Genomic DNA, 16,744 nt, shown 5'->3' on the forward strand with positions numbered 1-16,744 from the left:
GAACATTGAAAATAATTATTTACAGAACACACGTATCCCGTTTAAACTTAAATTGAATTACCTCAAATTAACATATCGCGCAAAAATCTAGGAAGTGTATCTGCAACAAACTATCATTGGATATTTTTGTATAGGCCTGTCTGAGTTTGAGTTCTTTCCACAGTGTAGGCCTTCTCTATTGACAGACAGTGGGTAGCTAATGGCATTGCAGTCCTTTTCACATAAGTAAACATGCACATTTAGTTCATTTTCATTCCCATTGAAATAAACGTGAACCATACTGAAAAAAATAAACTCAACATGCAACAAATTCAACGTGTTTACTGAGTTACTGTTCATAGAAGGAAATCAGTCAATTGAAATACATTCGTTCGGCCCTAATCTATGGATTTAACGTGACTGGGGAGCCAGGCCAGGCCAAGCCTACCAGAATTAGTTTTTCCCAACAAAAGGGCTTTAATACAGACAGAAATACTCCTACTTCTTGATATGTCAAGTGGCTGGATTATCTTGGCAAATGAGAAATACCCACTAACGGATGTAAATAAATGTTGTGCACAAAACTTGAGAGTTCAGCTTTTTGTGCGTATGGATAATATGTGGGATCTTTTATTTCAGCTCATGAAACATGGGACCACCACGGCATGTTGCGTTTATAATTTCGTTCTGTATGGACACTGCTGAGGTTCAGCTGAGGCCTTGGTGCAAAGTACTAATTTTGCCACTAGGGGAAGACAATGTCCAGCAGCACAAAACGGTGCATCAACGAAAGCATGGCGAAATAACATTCAGGAAAAAGTGTGAGCATTGCAGTGTATTTGGGTTCTTAAATTCCCCATACTGATTCTATTGGTTATTTCTGACGGGGATAAACACATCAACCTGACATTGGTACTAAATCAGGTTTTCGATGATGTTGACTGTGGAATTACTGATAACTAACAATTTGATTAACACCTTTGACTTGTAAATTCAAGAGTCCCTGCAAATGATTGATGACACAAAACTGTTTTATACCATGTTTTAATAAAGCTGATTGGATTCTTCAATACATCCCTCTTTCCATCCCATGAAATTACATTTGACCAGTGTTTTTTCAGACATCTTTGAGAAACAGGCATTGAACTTCAATGAGATTAGTGCAGTAAGTACTTCAACCACCTATGTCCTTAAAACATCTATTAAATATTTTCATTTCAGAAAACTAAATTAAATGGTGTATCAAAAATAACACTCCCAGTTCAACATTAAATATCAGTTATTTCTCTTTGCTATGAGCAGATTATTGCACCAGAATTGCTGATTAGGAGCGGAATAAAAAGTAACATGTACAGACATGTTTAATGAACATGAAAACAATGTCCTCAATAAAAGGTGATAAAGACACAATAACAAAGCCTTACGACATTAAACAGATTTCATTTCCATTTGTTGCATATCAGAGTACGTACAGTGAACCAAGATCATCTTTATAGTATCAATTCAGAAGACAACAATTACAGTTGTATTTTCAAGTTAAGTGCACACCCTAAATTAAGTTTTTCTTAAGTAAAAGCTCATTCCATTCTGTCTGCTTTGGATAGAAAAATGTCTAACGGCACAGTGTTGTACAGTGGATACAAAAGCAGTTTTATAAGCAAATGATTCATCACATTTGAAAGTCATTGTAATGTCAATAGTCTACTGACACCCTAGGTCATTAAAGTTCTCCCAATTTTTATGACTCCATAGCAGAAATATGATTGGACAACGAGAATGTAACACCTATCATTTCAATAATAACAACTGTGTACAAAACATGTCGTAAACCCCCTTAGAGCTGTAGGTCGAGAATAGTTCAATTCTCTAGATGTCTTCAAAAGAGAGAAGTTAATGGTATGGAAGGAACATAAAACTGGATCCTTGACAAAGGGCTTAGAGAAAAGGTATGCGAAATCAAAGAGATTGTAATGGAAGCAGGACAGAAATATTGTTGTTTAATTTCAAGTTAGGAATCATAATTCATCAAATGAGTTATTGCAACAAATTATAGACTTATTTTGAGAGTTAAAAAATAAAATGCATTGAAAAAGGATGATTAACACATACTATGTGCAACATTACATAAGGTAGTGCAGTAATAATAATGGACAGAACAAATGGAATATATTTTTTTTTAAACAACCCTGCATCAAAACCAAATCCTTTAACCTGCAAATATGCTATCATCAGTCAAGGCATTATAATAGCTACAGTATGTCTTTCTCACAGGAAACGTCAACATTAATTACAGCCACTATATTTTTTGGCAAAAATAAATAAAATTTAAAAAAAATCCTCAGAATGCATGTTAAGCAAGACTTTGCTTGTGAATGTAAGGAAATGTTAGCCCCATTGGTCATATTATTAAAAACATACATTTATATTGTAAAAAAAAACATCCACCAATCAGAGTGAAGTATGTGCAAAAATTAAAAGGATGGTGTTTGACAAACCGTGGAGGGTCTATTGGGGTAGTGCACAGAAGCAGGTGGGTGTGTGTATTCTCTCGTTCAATTCATATCACAGTATGCTTTCATTTTTCTACTACATTTCCCTCTATATAGATCTGGTTTTACTGATCATGATGGTGATGGAGTGGATAGAAATAGGTGCGTATACGTTTTATTTCCAGTGTTAGTCACACGTTACTTGGCTTGCATATAAGCTGTTTTACCTCCAGGCCATGACGAGACCGACTGAAGTAGTGTAGGCCATGAACCAGGAAGTCCTCAGACGACCCTTCACCTTTGACTCCCTGCCTCAGGTGTAGTTCCTGCTTGACCAGAGTTCTTAGGTCCTACTCCTACATAGTTATTTATTAACCCACAATGATTGAGTCCTCAGACACAACCCTAGAGACTAAGGCTGGATTCCATTCTGAAATCCTGGTTCCTTCCCTTTGTCCTTGACCTTTCCCAGTCATCAAGGGACTGGAAAGAAAGAATAGAGATAAAATGACAAAAGCACTCCCTACCCTTCTCGTAGGCTAAGTGAAGCCTTCGCTGTCTAATTATCTCTCACCACAGTTTCCAGTCCCTTTAGATGTATAAAGAGACAGTTGTCAAGAAAAGATGCATGGGAGAATTATTTGAGAATGGAATGAATCCCTGCTCTGCAACACCTGCTGGACTGGCCTGGAACCTTTCAGAGCTGGTTTCAAATAACCCTGCTCTGGGGGCTGTCCTATCTGCCCGTCTCCTCCACTGGTGCCTTCTGGCCCTCAGGCTCTCTCTCCTCCTTGTGTACCCACCTCACCGTTCTCCTGCGTGGGGGGTCTCTGGGGGGTCTCTGGGCTCTCAGGGACCACGGAAACCGCCTCGTCTGGGACAGGGGAAGGTGGGGTGGGTGTGGTGGGTTGTGGGAACCTCTCCCTGGAGAGATCCTCAGCCTGGCCCACGGAGCTGGTCTCACTGTGGGAGTCAGAGCCCCCCGCACCCTCGCGCCGAAACAGCCTCTGTCCTGCAAGTGGAGGAAAAAAGAGAACAGTAGTCTAAGATTTCCAGTATTTTTTATAAATAAAATATAAATAAAATATGAAATAAATAAAATATGTCCCTATGACTGCGAAAGAACAAGAATATCCCATCTATAGATTCTGTGAGACCATACCTGGCATTCTCTTGGCAGAGGAGGTAGGGGTTTCTGGCGACGCCAGCCCACCTGTCTGGGCCTTCATGGAGTAGGTGGGCTCTGTGGAGTCCAGGGAGCCTATGGGAAACAGTCAATATACCATCGGAATGCAGATGTACAGGAGCAACCTAGGAGCAGGCACACACACACACACACACAGTTGTGTACCTGCAGCCAGGTTAAAGGTTCTGCCCTTCACAGTGCTCTGGAACGGAGAGAACCAGTTCAACACGGAGCTGACCAGAGGAATCTGTCTCAACACACCCTGAGAGAGAGATGATGCATTTTTTTTTTATACAAATCAGTCCATAAAATGTGCATGTATACAAAGCATTGATTAATGTCATACACATACAAAAACACGCGCACACACACACCTCCTCCATGAGTTTGTCCTGGTTGTCTTTCTGGAGCTGGAACTCTGCCTCCTGGATGCCTTTCCTCACCACCTCTGTCATGTTCTCTAATAGCTAGTGACAAGATAGGACAGAAGAAAATAGTAATTTACAACTCAATCAATGCAATTATAGTATTGCATAGATTCTTTATTACATTTTATCATCAAAAATCTATATAATCTGGAAGTACCAGCCATGTTGGAGGAAGTGACAGACTGTAGGTAAACAGAGTAGAAGGAGATAGCGTTACCCTGCCGTTCTCCTCTATGTCCCTCCCCAGGGCGGCTATCGTATCCACTAGCTCTGCCACGTCTAGGTCCTCCGTTGCCATGCCAATAAATATGCAGTCCTTCTCGGGTCCGAACTCCAGGCCTGAGGATGGAGGGAGAGAAGTTAAGAAGTAAAGCAGGCAGAATCAGGTCTGAATCATTCCTTGAATTGAGGGAAAGAATGAAACCTTGAGTGTCAGATGTGATAAAAGGAGCTCTGTGCTGTGGACAGGCACAGTACTGACCGGTGGAGAAGATGAGGTCTGCATCCAGTTCCCCTAGTTTCACCAGCAGCTCACTGTTGATCTTCTCCACCTCCAGCTGTCTCTTACTGTCGTTCAGCTCCTCAATCCTCGGCTCATACCTGAGTGGATACACACAATCATTTTGTGGACAAGTTGTACATAATTTTACTGTACAGAAATGACCAGGTATTTACTATGAAATGGCATGGTAAAATGGTATTTACATAGCTACTAATGATACAAATACTGAATGAATAACAGTATATTCCTACCTGACAGCTCCCAGGCCAGGCCAGCTGAGGTCCTCTATGTAACTGAGGGCAGAGTAGCGGTACACCTCCTCTCTGAAGTCCAGTCTGAGACGCAGCGTACAGTTCAGCACAGGAATCAGCTCAATCAACCGCTCCACTAGCAGATCCACGTCACACCTCTGGGTCCCCAGGGCTGGGAGGGAACAGGTCAGAGGGCAGAGTTCAGAGGTCAACAGCTAAAGGGTCAACAAAAGGAGAGTTGTGCCTGACTGACAATGATCAGGGGTTCTTCATTAACTGTACAGGTGAGTGTGTGTAATACAAATTATGGTATATCTAACAGGTGTGTCTCTCACATGTGAATGTTTATTTTACAGGTGAGTGTGTGCCTTTCTTTATGATGTGTGTGTCTGTGTTACCTGCGGCGGTCATAAGAGGGGTGAAGCGGACACAGGTGCCCTCGTCCTCCAACTCCACTATGTCTACCCCGCTGGCGGGCACCAGCTGTGCCAACTGCTCACACAGCTACAGGCAGACACAATCAATCAACCAACCAACCAACATGGTCTCACCCATTACACGTGTATACGAATGCTCACCCATCTGTTGAGGGAATCTAGCACTTCTCTCTCTCCAGCAAAGTAGCCCTCCACAGAACCACCACTGGATTCTGAGTAGAGGGAAGAGGGCATAGCATTATGACCCATTACATATAACATGCCAAATTCAAACCCATAGTACATTTACATGATACTCATTTGAATGCATTATTACATCATTTGACACATTGCATCTAAAGTAAGTTGGATGCAGCTGAATAAGAGTTCCTGGTTAGTTGAGGAAAATGTGTTGGAACAGGAAGAGTAATGTTAACCACTCACCTGCACTGGTCTCCTGGGAGAACCTGAACACTACTACTGGAGAGTTGAGCTCATCCTCCACCTGCAGCACAGGAAAGGTAAGAGACACAGGTGAGGTTCCACACATCCAGGATCATAACCTTTGATCTTTAAAAAACTGTCATCATTAACATGCAAACAGGTGTACTGTGTGAGAATGGGCTGGAGAAGCTGTGTGATGTGATGCTATGGAGATGCCTGGGTTTGTGACACATATCCTCTGTTTGAGCAGTCACGGAGATTGTTAAATCATGCAGCTTTAAAAAAAGTAAAATGTTTGGGCATAAATGTCAATGCCCATGACTTACATTCACAATGGACATGGACTTTATATACATGACTAACTTACAACCTACGACAAATCCACAACTGACCATTGTGTATACTGTGTATACTTGTACATAAAATCATTGAGTCGGGTAAATGTTAGTTTTGGAGAAAATCCCAGCACAGAATCCCTTTCCTCCTGGTAATTTCTCCCCACCTCTAACAATTCACAGTATGTATGTACTACCCAGTACCCATAGGATTAACTGTTTTTTTAAACCTTTATTTAATTAGGCAAGTCAGTTAAGAACAAATTCTTATTTTCAATGACGGCCTAGGAACAGTGGGTCAGCTAGGGGATTTGAACTTGCAACCTTCCGGTTACTAGTCCAACGCTCTAACCACTAGGCTACCCTGCCACCCCGGTTGAAGTGACATGTTGGATTGTTACTGTTGTACCCTAACAGGGTAGTTATGTAAACACAGTGAGGTCCATCTGATGACGCCTGGGCCAAAGTTCAACTTTAGAGTCATCAGGACTCTGTGAAGACGTGGTGGTGGGGGGGGGCAGAACATTCTCTGCTGTGCCTAAAACATGCCTGTAGTGATGATTGGACAGGAACCAGGAGTGGACTGATTGCTGTTTTAGCAAATGAGTGCCCTCGCTTTGAGCGGTGTCTCAAACAGCGCCTTTCAGGGCATTCAGGTGGACAAACAATGTCAGGTACAGAGTGAAACAGAAAGAAAGGGGGGAGCAGGCAGGGAAAAGAGGGTTGGTCCCACCTACAATAGACAGAATGAGAGAGCCCAGCAAGTCCCGTAGAGAGCCCCCTGAGATCGGCGGGATCCGAGAGAGAGACACCACACCCTGTAACCAAGGCAACCCAACAGCTCACTATCTACAGTATACAAACACACACTTCACTACAACAAACGGTACTCAAAGCCACCATCAACACAGTAACCAGACCCACACTGCTTGTTCACCAGATCAGCTTCAGCAGTTACTGCACCGTTCCAAGGATCTCTATATCATCTACATGTGTAAATCATATTCACACTCCGTTTCAGATTATATAAAGGTCACCATCTGCTCAGAGCTGATGCCTGTGAACAAGGTCTTTGTTTAGCGACAGTATGACGGAGGTCTCTGTTAGCGAGGCTCAGTGCTGTTTCTTTACCATAGTCAAAGCATCGACGAAAGAGATCTCAGAGTCAAGCTCATCCTGATGACAAAACAGACGTCAGACGCCCGCATCTTTATAAATGTGTGTTGTGTGTTCGAGTTGAGTGTGATCTTATGATTGTATCTTAAAACTTAACAAGCAAAAGCTCATATTGGGGGCCTTCATCATATGACTCACCTATGTGTAATGGCTTTATAGTGCCTTCGTTAACACCCATAGTGCGTTATTAAATACAATAAACAGCTTATGACTGCTTAGAACAGCCTCAATGCATAAATGCTTTCCACACACATTAATAGTAGTAGATAGTTAAACAGCAAGTTGTGGACCTACTGAAGTCTTTATGGAAGCCAGTGTCTTCAGTTTCTCCAGAAGCTGTTGGCTCTACAGACAAAAACAGATACAACACAGGTCAGTTTGTTAGTAGTAAGGTGATAGAAATGAATACAGATCGCTAACCTACATGGTAATTACTAACCCAAGGTACTTACGAGCTCTACAGCGTGTCTAATCTTCTCCACTATCCCATCATGGCCCAGGTACTGCAGGGAGAGCCAGAGAGGCAGGGCACGCAGCTTCTCTACTGGCTGACTGGAGGTCAAACCAGCTGCCAGAGACTAAGACGGGAGAGAGAGAGAGAACTCAAATGGATAGGTGAAAGCAAAGATTCCACCACATAGCTTTCACCATTACAGTCATATCAGATCTCTAGTAACTTCCAGGGAGGCAGGAAGGAAGGATGCAAGTTTAAAGGCCCTACAGCTACAGACAGGGAGAGAGTTAAGAGGGGATACCAAAGAAGAGAACAGGAAGGAGAAAGCGTACCAGGGCTGGGTCCTCGTGTCTGTAGAGGGTGACAGCTGGGACAGCAGGCAGGCCCAGCCACGGACCCAGGGTCAGGGTCATACTGTCACTCCTGGTGGCCGCCTGGGGACAGGGGAGGGGCCAAAGACACATAGTAAACATATTACATTACCGTACTATACAGGCATCTTACAGTGTATTCATTTAGAGTTCTGAGGGTCACAGAATGGGAGAGCATATCCTATACGTACCATAACGGGGGATGAGACCTCCCACAGAGCCAGAGTGGCCAAGTTCACCCTGAGAGACAGAAAAGACCAAGCAGTTATAAAGCATTTACAAACCCCTCCAATATGGTTGGTTAAAGACATATTACAAGTATTACATGTATGTGTAATGTTGTTACCCACCCTTCTATGTGGAGCCACATGCCATACTGTTCACACAGCTCCTTTAGACGGCCCAGCTTGTCTGTGTGTCCCGCCCCAGGGGTGCCTGGGAAGACAGGCAGCGAGTACGCTCTGAGTCACTCTGCTGTACGTCTTGGTCAATAAGTCAGTGATTGACATGTTGATTTAACCTTTATTTGACCAGGTAAGTCATACAATAACATCCTGGTTGGTCAAGAGGTAAACATTGTTTCACTTTAGAGTGTAATACTATGCGTGTTGCTACCATGTTGTTGTCATGTTGTGTTGCTACCATGCTGTGTTGTCGTCTTAGGTCTCTGTGTTGCATTGTCGTGATGTGTACACACACATACATACAGTGGGGCAAAAAAGTATTTAGTCAGCCACCAATTGTGCAAGTTCTCCCACTTAAAAAGATGAGGCATGTCATTTTCATCATAGGTACACTAACTATGACAGACAAAATAAGAAAAAAATCCAGAAAATCACATTGTAGGAATTTTTATGAATTTATGTGCAAATTGTGGTGGAAAATAAGTATTTGGTCACCTACAAACAAGCAAGATTTCTGGCTCTCACAGACCTGTAACGTATATTAGAGGCTCCCCTGTCCTCCACCTGTTACCTGGATTAATGGCACCTGTTTGAACTTATCAGTATAAAAGACACCTGTCCACAACCTCAAACAGTCACACTCCAAACTCTACTATGGCCAAGACCAAAGAGCTGTCAAAGGACACCAGAAACAAAATTGTAGACCTGCACCAGGCTGGGAAGACTGAATCTGCAATAGGTAAGCAGCTTGGTTTGAAGAAATCAACTGTGGGAGCAATTATTAGGAAATGGAATACATACAAGACCACTGATAATCTCCCTCGATCTGGGGCTCCACGCAAGATCTCACCCTGTGGGGTCAAAATGATCACCAGAACGGTGAGCAAAAATCCCAGAACCACACGGGGGGACCTAGTGAATGACCTGCAGAGAGCTGGGACCAAAGTAACAAAGCTTACCATCAGCAAGGGCATTGAAGATGAAACGTGGCTGGGTCTTTCAGCATGACAATGATCCCAAACACACCGCCCGGGCAACGAAGGAGTGGCTTCGCAAGAAGCATTTCAAGGTCCTGGAGTGGCCTAGCCAGTCTCTAGATCTCAACCCCATAGAAAATCTTTGGAGCGAGTTGAAAGTCCATGTTGCCCAGCAACAACCCCAAAACACCACTGCTCTAGAGGAGATCTGCATGGAGGAATGGGCCAAAATACCAGCAACAGTGTGTGAAAACCTTGTGAAGACTTAAAGAAAACGTTTGACCTCTGTCATTGCCAACAAAGGGTATATAACAAAGTATTGAGATTAAGTTTTTGGTCAATAAAAGTTTATTTCCACCATAATTTGCAAATAAATTCATTAAAAATCCTACAATGTGATTTTCTGGATTTTTTTTTCTCATTTTGTCTGTTATAATTGAAGTGTACCTATGATGAAAATTACAGGCCTCTCATCTTTTTAAGTGGGAGAACTTGCACAATTGGTGGCTGACAATACTTTTTTGCCCCAGCAGGAGGCCTTTTGGTAGGCCGTCATTGTAGATAATACATTTGTTCTTAACTGACTTGACTAGTTAAATAAAAGGTTAAATTACATTTAAAAACTGTCACCATGCTAGGTTTTTCAATAAGCACACTACCTTGGAGAAAATAAAAGACTTAAAGAGTAGATGCGTGTTCTTAGCCATTTCTTGTATTAAAAAGGTGATAAAATTCCCCACTGACCAGCATTGGCAATCAACAGCAATGGAAGCTTCCCAGTCTCCACATCCTCTCTGATCAGCTTGTCCAGCAACGCAATGTCCTACAAACAGCAAAACACCCAGGGAGACATATTGTTTTCCATTTAAAGATCAGGGTAGTATGGTAGGTAGTACGCATACAGGCACCCCAGTGTCCTAAATACATAAACTCAACAAAAAAAGAAACGTCCCTTTTTCAGGACCCTGTCTTTCAAAGATAATTTGTAAAAATCCAAATAACTTCACAGATCTTCATTGTAAAGGGTTTAAATACCGTTTCCCATGCTTGTTCAATGAACCATAAACAATTAATGAACATGCACCTGTGGAACTGTCGTTAAGACACTAACAGCTTACAGAAGGTAGGCAATTAAGGTCACAGTTATGGAAACTTAGGACACTGAAGAGGCCTTTCTGCTGACTTTGAAAAACACACAAAAAAAGATGCCCAGGGTCCCTGCTCATCTGCGTGAATGTGCCTTAGGCATGCTGCAAGGAGGCATGAGGACTGCAGATGTGGCCAGGAAAATACATTTCAATGTCCGTACTGTGAGACGCCTAAGACAGCGCTACAGGGAGACAGGACGGACAGCTGATCGTTCTCACAGTGGCAGACCACATGTAACAACACCTGCACAGGATCGGTACATCCTAACATCTCACCTGCGGGACAGATACAGGATGGCAACAACTGCCCGGATTACACCAGGAACACACAACACCTCCATCAGTACTCACTGTCCCCAATAGGGTGAGAGAGGCTGGACTGAGGGCTTGTAGGCCTGTTGTAGGTCCTCACCAGACATCACCGTCACCTATGGTCACAAACCCACTGTCACTGGACCAGACAGGACTGGAAAAAAGTGCTCTTCCCTGACGAGTCGCGGTTTTGTCTCACCAGAGGTGATGGTCGGATTTGTATTTATCGTCGAAGGAATGAGTGTTACCCCGAGGCCTGTACTCTGGAGCGGGACCGATTTGGAGATGGAGGGTCCCTCATGGTCTGGGGAGGTGTGTCACATTATCATCGGACTGAGTTTGTTGTTATTGCAGGCAATCTCAACGCTGTGCGTTACAGGGAAGACATCCTCCTCCCTCATGTTTTACCTTTCCTACAGGATCATTCTGACATGACCCTCCAGCATGACAATGCCACCAGCCATACTGCTCGTTCTGTGTGTGATTTCCTGCAAAGACAGGAATGTAAGTGTTCTGCCATGGCCAGCGAAGAGCCCGGATCTCAATCTCATTGAGCACGTCTGGGACCTGTTGGATTGGAGGGTGAGGGCTGGGGCCATTCCCCCCAGAAATGTCCGGGAACTTGCAGGTGCCTTGGTGGAAGAGTGGGGTAACATCCCACAGCAAGAACTGGCAAATCTGGTGTAGTCCATGAGGAGGAGATGCTGCATTAAGTACTGCGGTGCTGGTGGCAACACCATATACTGATTTTGACCCCCCCTTTGTTCAGGGACACATTATTCCATTTCTGTTAGTCACATGTCTGTGGAACTTGTTTAGTTTATGTCTCAGTTGTTGAATCTTATGTTCATACAAATACTTACACGTTAAGTTTGCTGAAAATAAACAGTTGACAGTGAGAGGACGTTTATTTTTTTGCTGAGTAGATATAGATACACACACGTATGTATATACACACACACACATATATACATACACACACACACACACAAAGAATGTGGACACACACAAAGAATGTGGACACCCCTTCAAACTAGTGGATTGGGCTATTTTTGCTGGCAGGTGTATAAAAATCAAGCTCAGTGACTTTCAACGTGGCACCGTCATGGGATGCCACCTTTCCAACAAGTCAGTTGTCAAATTTCTGCCCTGCTAGAGCTACCCCGGTCAATTGTAAGTGCTGTTATTGTGAAGTAGAAATGTCTAGAAGCAACAACAGCTCAGCCGCGAAGTGGTAGGCCCCACAAGCTCACAGAACGGGACTACCAGTGTTGAAGTGCGTAAAAATGATCTGTCTACGGTTGCAACACACACTACCAAGTTACAAACTGCCTCTGGATGGAATGTCAGCACAATAACTGTTCGTCAGGAACTTCATGAAATGGGTTTCCATAGCTGAGCAGCCGCACACAAGCCTAAGATCACCATGCGCAATCACAAGCGTCAGCTGGAGTGGTGTAAAGCTCGCCGCCTTCTCTGGAGTGATGAATCACGCTTCACCATCTGGCAGTCCGACGGACGAATCTGGGGTTGGAGGATGCCAGGAGAACACTACCTGCCCCAATGCATAGTGCCAACTGTAAAGTTTGGTGGAGGAGGAACATTGGTCAGGGGCTATTTTTTATGGTTCGGGCTACGCCCCTTAGTTCCAGTGAAGGGAAATCTTACCGCTACATTATACAATGACATTCTAGACGATTCTGTGCTTCCAACTTTGTGACAACAGTTTGGGGAAGGCCCTTTCCTGTTTCAGCATGACAATGCCCCCATGCAGAAAGCGAGGTCCATACATAAATGGTTTGTCGAGATCGGTGTGGAAGAACTTGACTGGCCTGCACAGAGCCCTGACCTGACCTCAACTCAACCGAACACCAACTGCGAGCCAGGCCCAATATCAGAGTCCAACCTCACTAATGCGCTTGTGGCTGAATGGAAGCCAGTCCCCAGAGCAAAGTTCCAATATCTAATGGAAAGCCTTCCCAGAAGAGTAGAGGCTGTTTTAGTAGCAAAGTGGGGGGACCAACTCGATATTAATGCCCATCATTTTGGAATGAGGTGTCCACATACAATGTACACTACCAAAAGTATGAGCCCTATCTAAATGAGGCTGATGTACCATTTGGTGCTGGGATCCAAACATGGTGTTACAGGGGACGGTGCACAGGCTGGACAGAGGCAGACCCAGCTGAGGAAGAGAGGATTTCTGTTAAAGTCAATCTACATCTACATACTTCTGAAATATCTGCTCTTATAACACTAAAGTAACATCAAAAAGGTCTGTCTGTGTGTCTTCATGTAAGAACACGCAATGCGTTTCTATGTCTGCTTCTACACCTACTTGGCTGCAGAGGTGCTGTCCCAGTCCAGGCCTGCAGGTGGCGCTCTGGTAAATGACAGGCTGTCTGGAGTTGAGCACAGTGTAGCCCTCTGTGGAGTAGTCCTCATAGCGGGTGTTGATGACCAGGCGACACACCTTCAGCAGGCCCTCTCTGTCATCTTCATGGTAGTATGCTGAGCCACTCTCATATCTGGCAGGACATCAAAATCCAATTAGCAATGCACCAGGAACAAGCACACACATGCACTCGACAGACAGACCCACACACCTGAAGAGTCTGCAGAGCCAGAGTGTTGTGTCAGAAGCGATGCGTGTGATCAGCTTCCTGAGTCTCTCCCTGTCCAGCACTGAGATGTAGGCTGCTAGGCTGTGTCCTAGCAACGCCATGTGACCCTGCTCTCCGACATTCTGCATCCTGCTGGGGGACAAGACCCCCACAGGAAGTTAGGTCACAAAGACGTGATGTTGATAAACTGTATTATACTGATTGTATTAGGAATATTTAAGATGAATAAAGTTCATATACAGTGAAGAGTGATTAACACAATGCTTAGCATATTTATATGTTTTCACGTTCTGTTTGTGCAAGGTTCTGTTGATAGTGATTGACGCCAGACTGGAGGTACAAGGACACTGATTATTACTGTATTCTGTGAAACACGGTGTGATTCTGTAGCAGCTGACAATGTCACTGCAATTTATTTTGACTTCCTACAAGCCTCTTGGGCTGTTTTTTACAGAACACTTGGTACTGTCTGATTAGAATATAAAGGGATTGTCTCCAAGAGGCCAGATAGACCTTTTCTCTGCCTCTGTTCTGGAGGGGTCTCCCTGTTGCAACTTTAATAAACCAGATAGATTTTTTATTGATATTATCAATGACTTATTTTTGTTCACTTGGAAATTCTTATTATACCGAAAAGAAAATTCTAAGATGGCCTTCCAACTGACATATGCTCTCAGTAGTGGTGTTTTAATGTCAGACCTACCGATGGCTTGGCTTATCTTCCTCTTCATCGTCATGCATGAGATTCTGGACCAGCTGGAGTATACTGGCCACATCCTGCCCACTGGAAGTTTGGAACAAAACACACAACGCGTTGCTTGAGGGAACTCATTGCTTCTGTGAAATACCATCCACATTTGTATGTGTGAGAGAGAGACAGAAAAATACTAGATTGAAAGTGAGAAACAGGGGTATCTACTGTACTCACTCCCCCTGTAGGGGTCCAGGGATACTACTCCTGCTGAACTGTCGTCTAGCTGCATCCGGATCTGATGCTCTGGAGAGAAACAAACAACAAAACCAACAAGTCAGATAGTCCTTCAGGTGTGTGCATCGGACTTGTGTTAACATACAGTATGTGTGAAGAGATGTGTCATTAACAGCCAGTGTAATACTCGTCAATGCATCTTTATGAACAAACACCAATTCATAAAAGCTCACTTTCCGCCATCCTCCAAGATCTTCATGGCCTCGTTGAGGTTCTTGCCCATTTCAGCCAGTGTGGGGTCGACCATCATCTACGGTCAGAAGTCAGAGACTGAGCAAAAAGACACTAAAGCAGATGGATACCTCACTCAGGGTTAGACAGAGCCATTGCCAGAGGCTAGCTAAAAACACATCTTTCAGTTCTCTCCACCCCTAAAGCCTTATATTTAACACTAATCCTCCCTCTAACCTCCTCTGTCACCTATTAGACTGCACATTGAGGTGGATCAGAGGTATAGTAAACAGAGGTCAATCTAAATGTTAACATTAGTCAAATATTGACATTAGCATGATGTAACAGACTCTACCACAGTCTAGCTCATGTTATTGCCAATTCCAGGTGACTGGAGAAGCAGTTGAAAGTAAATACAGTCTGACTATAACTTCTATTCATTACCAGTGGTGCCTCAAGGCCCTAATTTGTCTGAAATGATAATGGGTGTGGTTATGGATACACCTGTTATGTGATAGAGTTGGATTACCTGGCTGATTTCATCAAACCGGATTTTCTGCTTCTACAACGTACCACTCAATATATTTATGATCTGACTAAATATTTGTCTTTCAGTAAAATGTCTGTTAAGCAACAAATAACATCCTTGATCATGATGACTCTGGCTGCCTACTGAAGTATGTTCTGACCAGGGGAGTTTAAGAGCCCTGACGCTTGCTCTATAACACGCATCGCTTGCCGTACGGTTTTGGAAACATAAGGAACGTATTTTCCATATCATATGAAAATACTACACAGCCATATCTCCAAGTTGCATTACTTGTTTACGGAAGACATAGATGGCCACCTATGCTAAATAGCCATCTAGCATGCTCCAAATATCTGTGTGTAATCGTAACTGTGGAAAGTGTAGTTCGTCGACTGGAAGCACACATCTTGTGGGTATGTGCAAAATGCTAATGTAAGTGTATATTTTTATTTATTGCTGATATGAAAAGGGACATTTCAGCATGTTTCGAAAACCGGCTTGACAGCGGTGATTATTGACCTTTCTACATGTTAAAAACACCAGCATCGGAATTGTAGTTTAAAACGATTTTCCCAGTCGGAGGTCGTTCCCCCCGCGTTTTCGGTTGTCTTGGGGGTGCTGAAGTCGGAGATTTCAGAGTTCACAGATGTTTTGAACACGGCAACTGCGCTAGTCAGTCAGTTATCCGTGACCATCCATAACAAATTAGCAGCATCGTCATCAAGATGATAAGCTCTTATGATTGGAAAGTGGCAGCTTCTTAATTGACGACATAAATCATTAAAAAACAAGGACATGCAAGGGTTAAATGTCACATTGCATTGCGTGAATAAAGGAAATAAATCTAGTTCCGCGTAATTCTTCGCAATGACAGCTGGTTTACCGCTGTTGGTGCTGCTAGCCTAACTAGCATTGCTAGCCATAGTTTGCCTAGCGTTGCCACTTGGACCACACCAAGATTGACAGCTCGTTTGTGCTTACCTTGTGACGCGGTGGCTTCAGACAGTTGGAAAGCTTGAGAAAAGGATACGCAGCCTATCCACTCTGTATGGACGTGGGGAATAGTATAATATTGACGGCTGAACAGCTTCGTTATCCCGATAATCCCGATAATTTTAACTTCCTGGACTGGCGCTCCGTATTCCACGCTGGCAGAGCTGACGTATCGCTACGCTTGCTTCACCACCAATGTGGTGCTGTGTGTATCTTGATTGGCTGATAGCTGCTTAGCAGGCAGTGGCGTGCAGGATTTTTAAATTGGGCTCCTGTAATACTTTGAAATAGCCTAGTAATTAATTCCTCCATTCATTGAAGTAATGATCAAGTGCATAATGCACCAGTCCATCATAGTCCATCATCATTTCAGTGACGGTAGGATGTATTCAAACAGAGGGAGAATTAAACAGCCAAAAAGCCTAAATTTGATATATTTTACAATTTATCTTCTTGAAATCTGATTTTAAACCTAACCTTAACAGGTAGTGGTTAGAGTGTTGGGCCAGTAACTGAAAAATTGTTGTCAGCTCAGGGATTCGATACAAGGCAAAAATCTGTCGTTCT

General features: G+C 43.4%; 1 protein-coding gene across 3 annotated transcripts; it reads right to left on the reverse strand.

Annotated features, from left to right (window-relative positions):
- Window positions 1-1,007: 1,007 nt before the first annotated feature.
- Window positions 1,008-16,364, reverse strand: LOC139365076 (pyridoxal-dependent decarboxylase domain-containing protein 1-like). 3 transcript variants are annotated; one of them, XM_071102440.1, is made up of 24 exons: window positions 16,166-16,318; window positions 14,658-14,734; window positions 14,425-14,493; window positions 14,200-14,280; window positions 13,479-13,625; window positions 13,211-13,400; window positions 12,989-13,057; window positions 10,157-10,235; window positions 8,382-8,466; window positions 8,223-8,271; window positions 7,993-8,094; window positions 7,659-7,784; window positions 7,501-7,551; window positions 6,768-6,848; window positions 5,696-5,756; window positions 5,414-5,484; window positions 5,234-5,339; window positions 4,836-5,007; window positions 4,564-4,682; window positions 4,300-4,421; window positions 4,029-4,121; window positions 3,820-3,916; window positions 3,631-3,729; window positions 1,014-3,480 (listed from the first exon to the last, which is right to left on the reverse strand). In XM_071102440.1, exons 2-24 carry the CDS (start codon window positions 14,732-14,734, stop codon window positions 3,242-3,244), a joined length of 2,385 nt encoding a protein of 794 aa, XP_070958541.1. In that variant the 5' UTR covers window positions 16,166-16,318; the 3' UTR covers window positions 1,014-3,241. The 3 variants fall into 3 exon arrangements, with proteins under 3 accessions (XP_070958543.1, XP_070958544.1, XP_070958541.1); XM_071102442.1 differs by lacking the exon at window positions 6,768-6,848 and having other exon boundaries at window positions 1,008-3,480; window positions 13,479-13,628; window positions 16,166-16,364; XM_071102443.1 differs by lacking the exon at window positions 6,768-6,848 and having other exon boundaries at window positions 1,008-3,480; window positions 16,166-16,334.
- Window positions 16,365-16,744: the final 380 nt, after the last annotated feature.

The sequence above is a fragment of the Oncorhynchus clarkii genome, chromosome 13 (genome assembly GCF_045791955.1).
Source record: "Oncorhynchus clarkii lewisi isolate Uvic-CL-2024 chromosome 13, UVic_Ocla_1.0, whole genome shotgun sequence".
In the NCBI taxonomy this organism is placed as follows: Eukaryota; Metazoa; Chordata; class Actinopteri; order Salmoniformes; family Salmonidae; genus Oncorhynchus; species Oncorhynchus clarkii.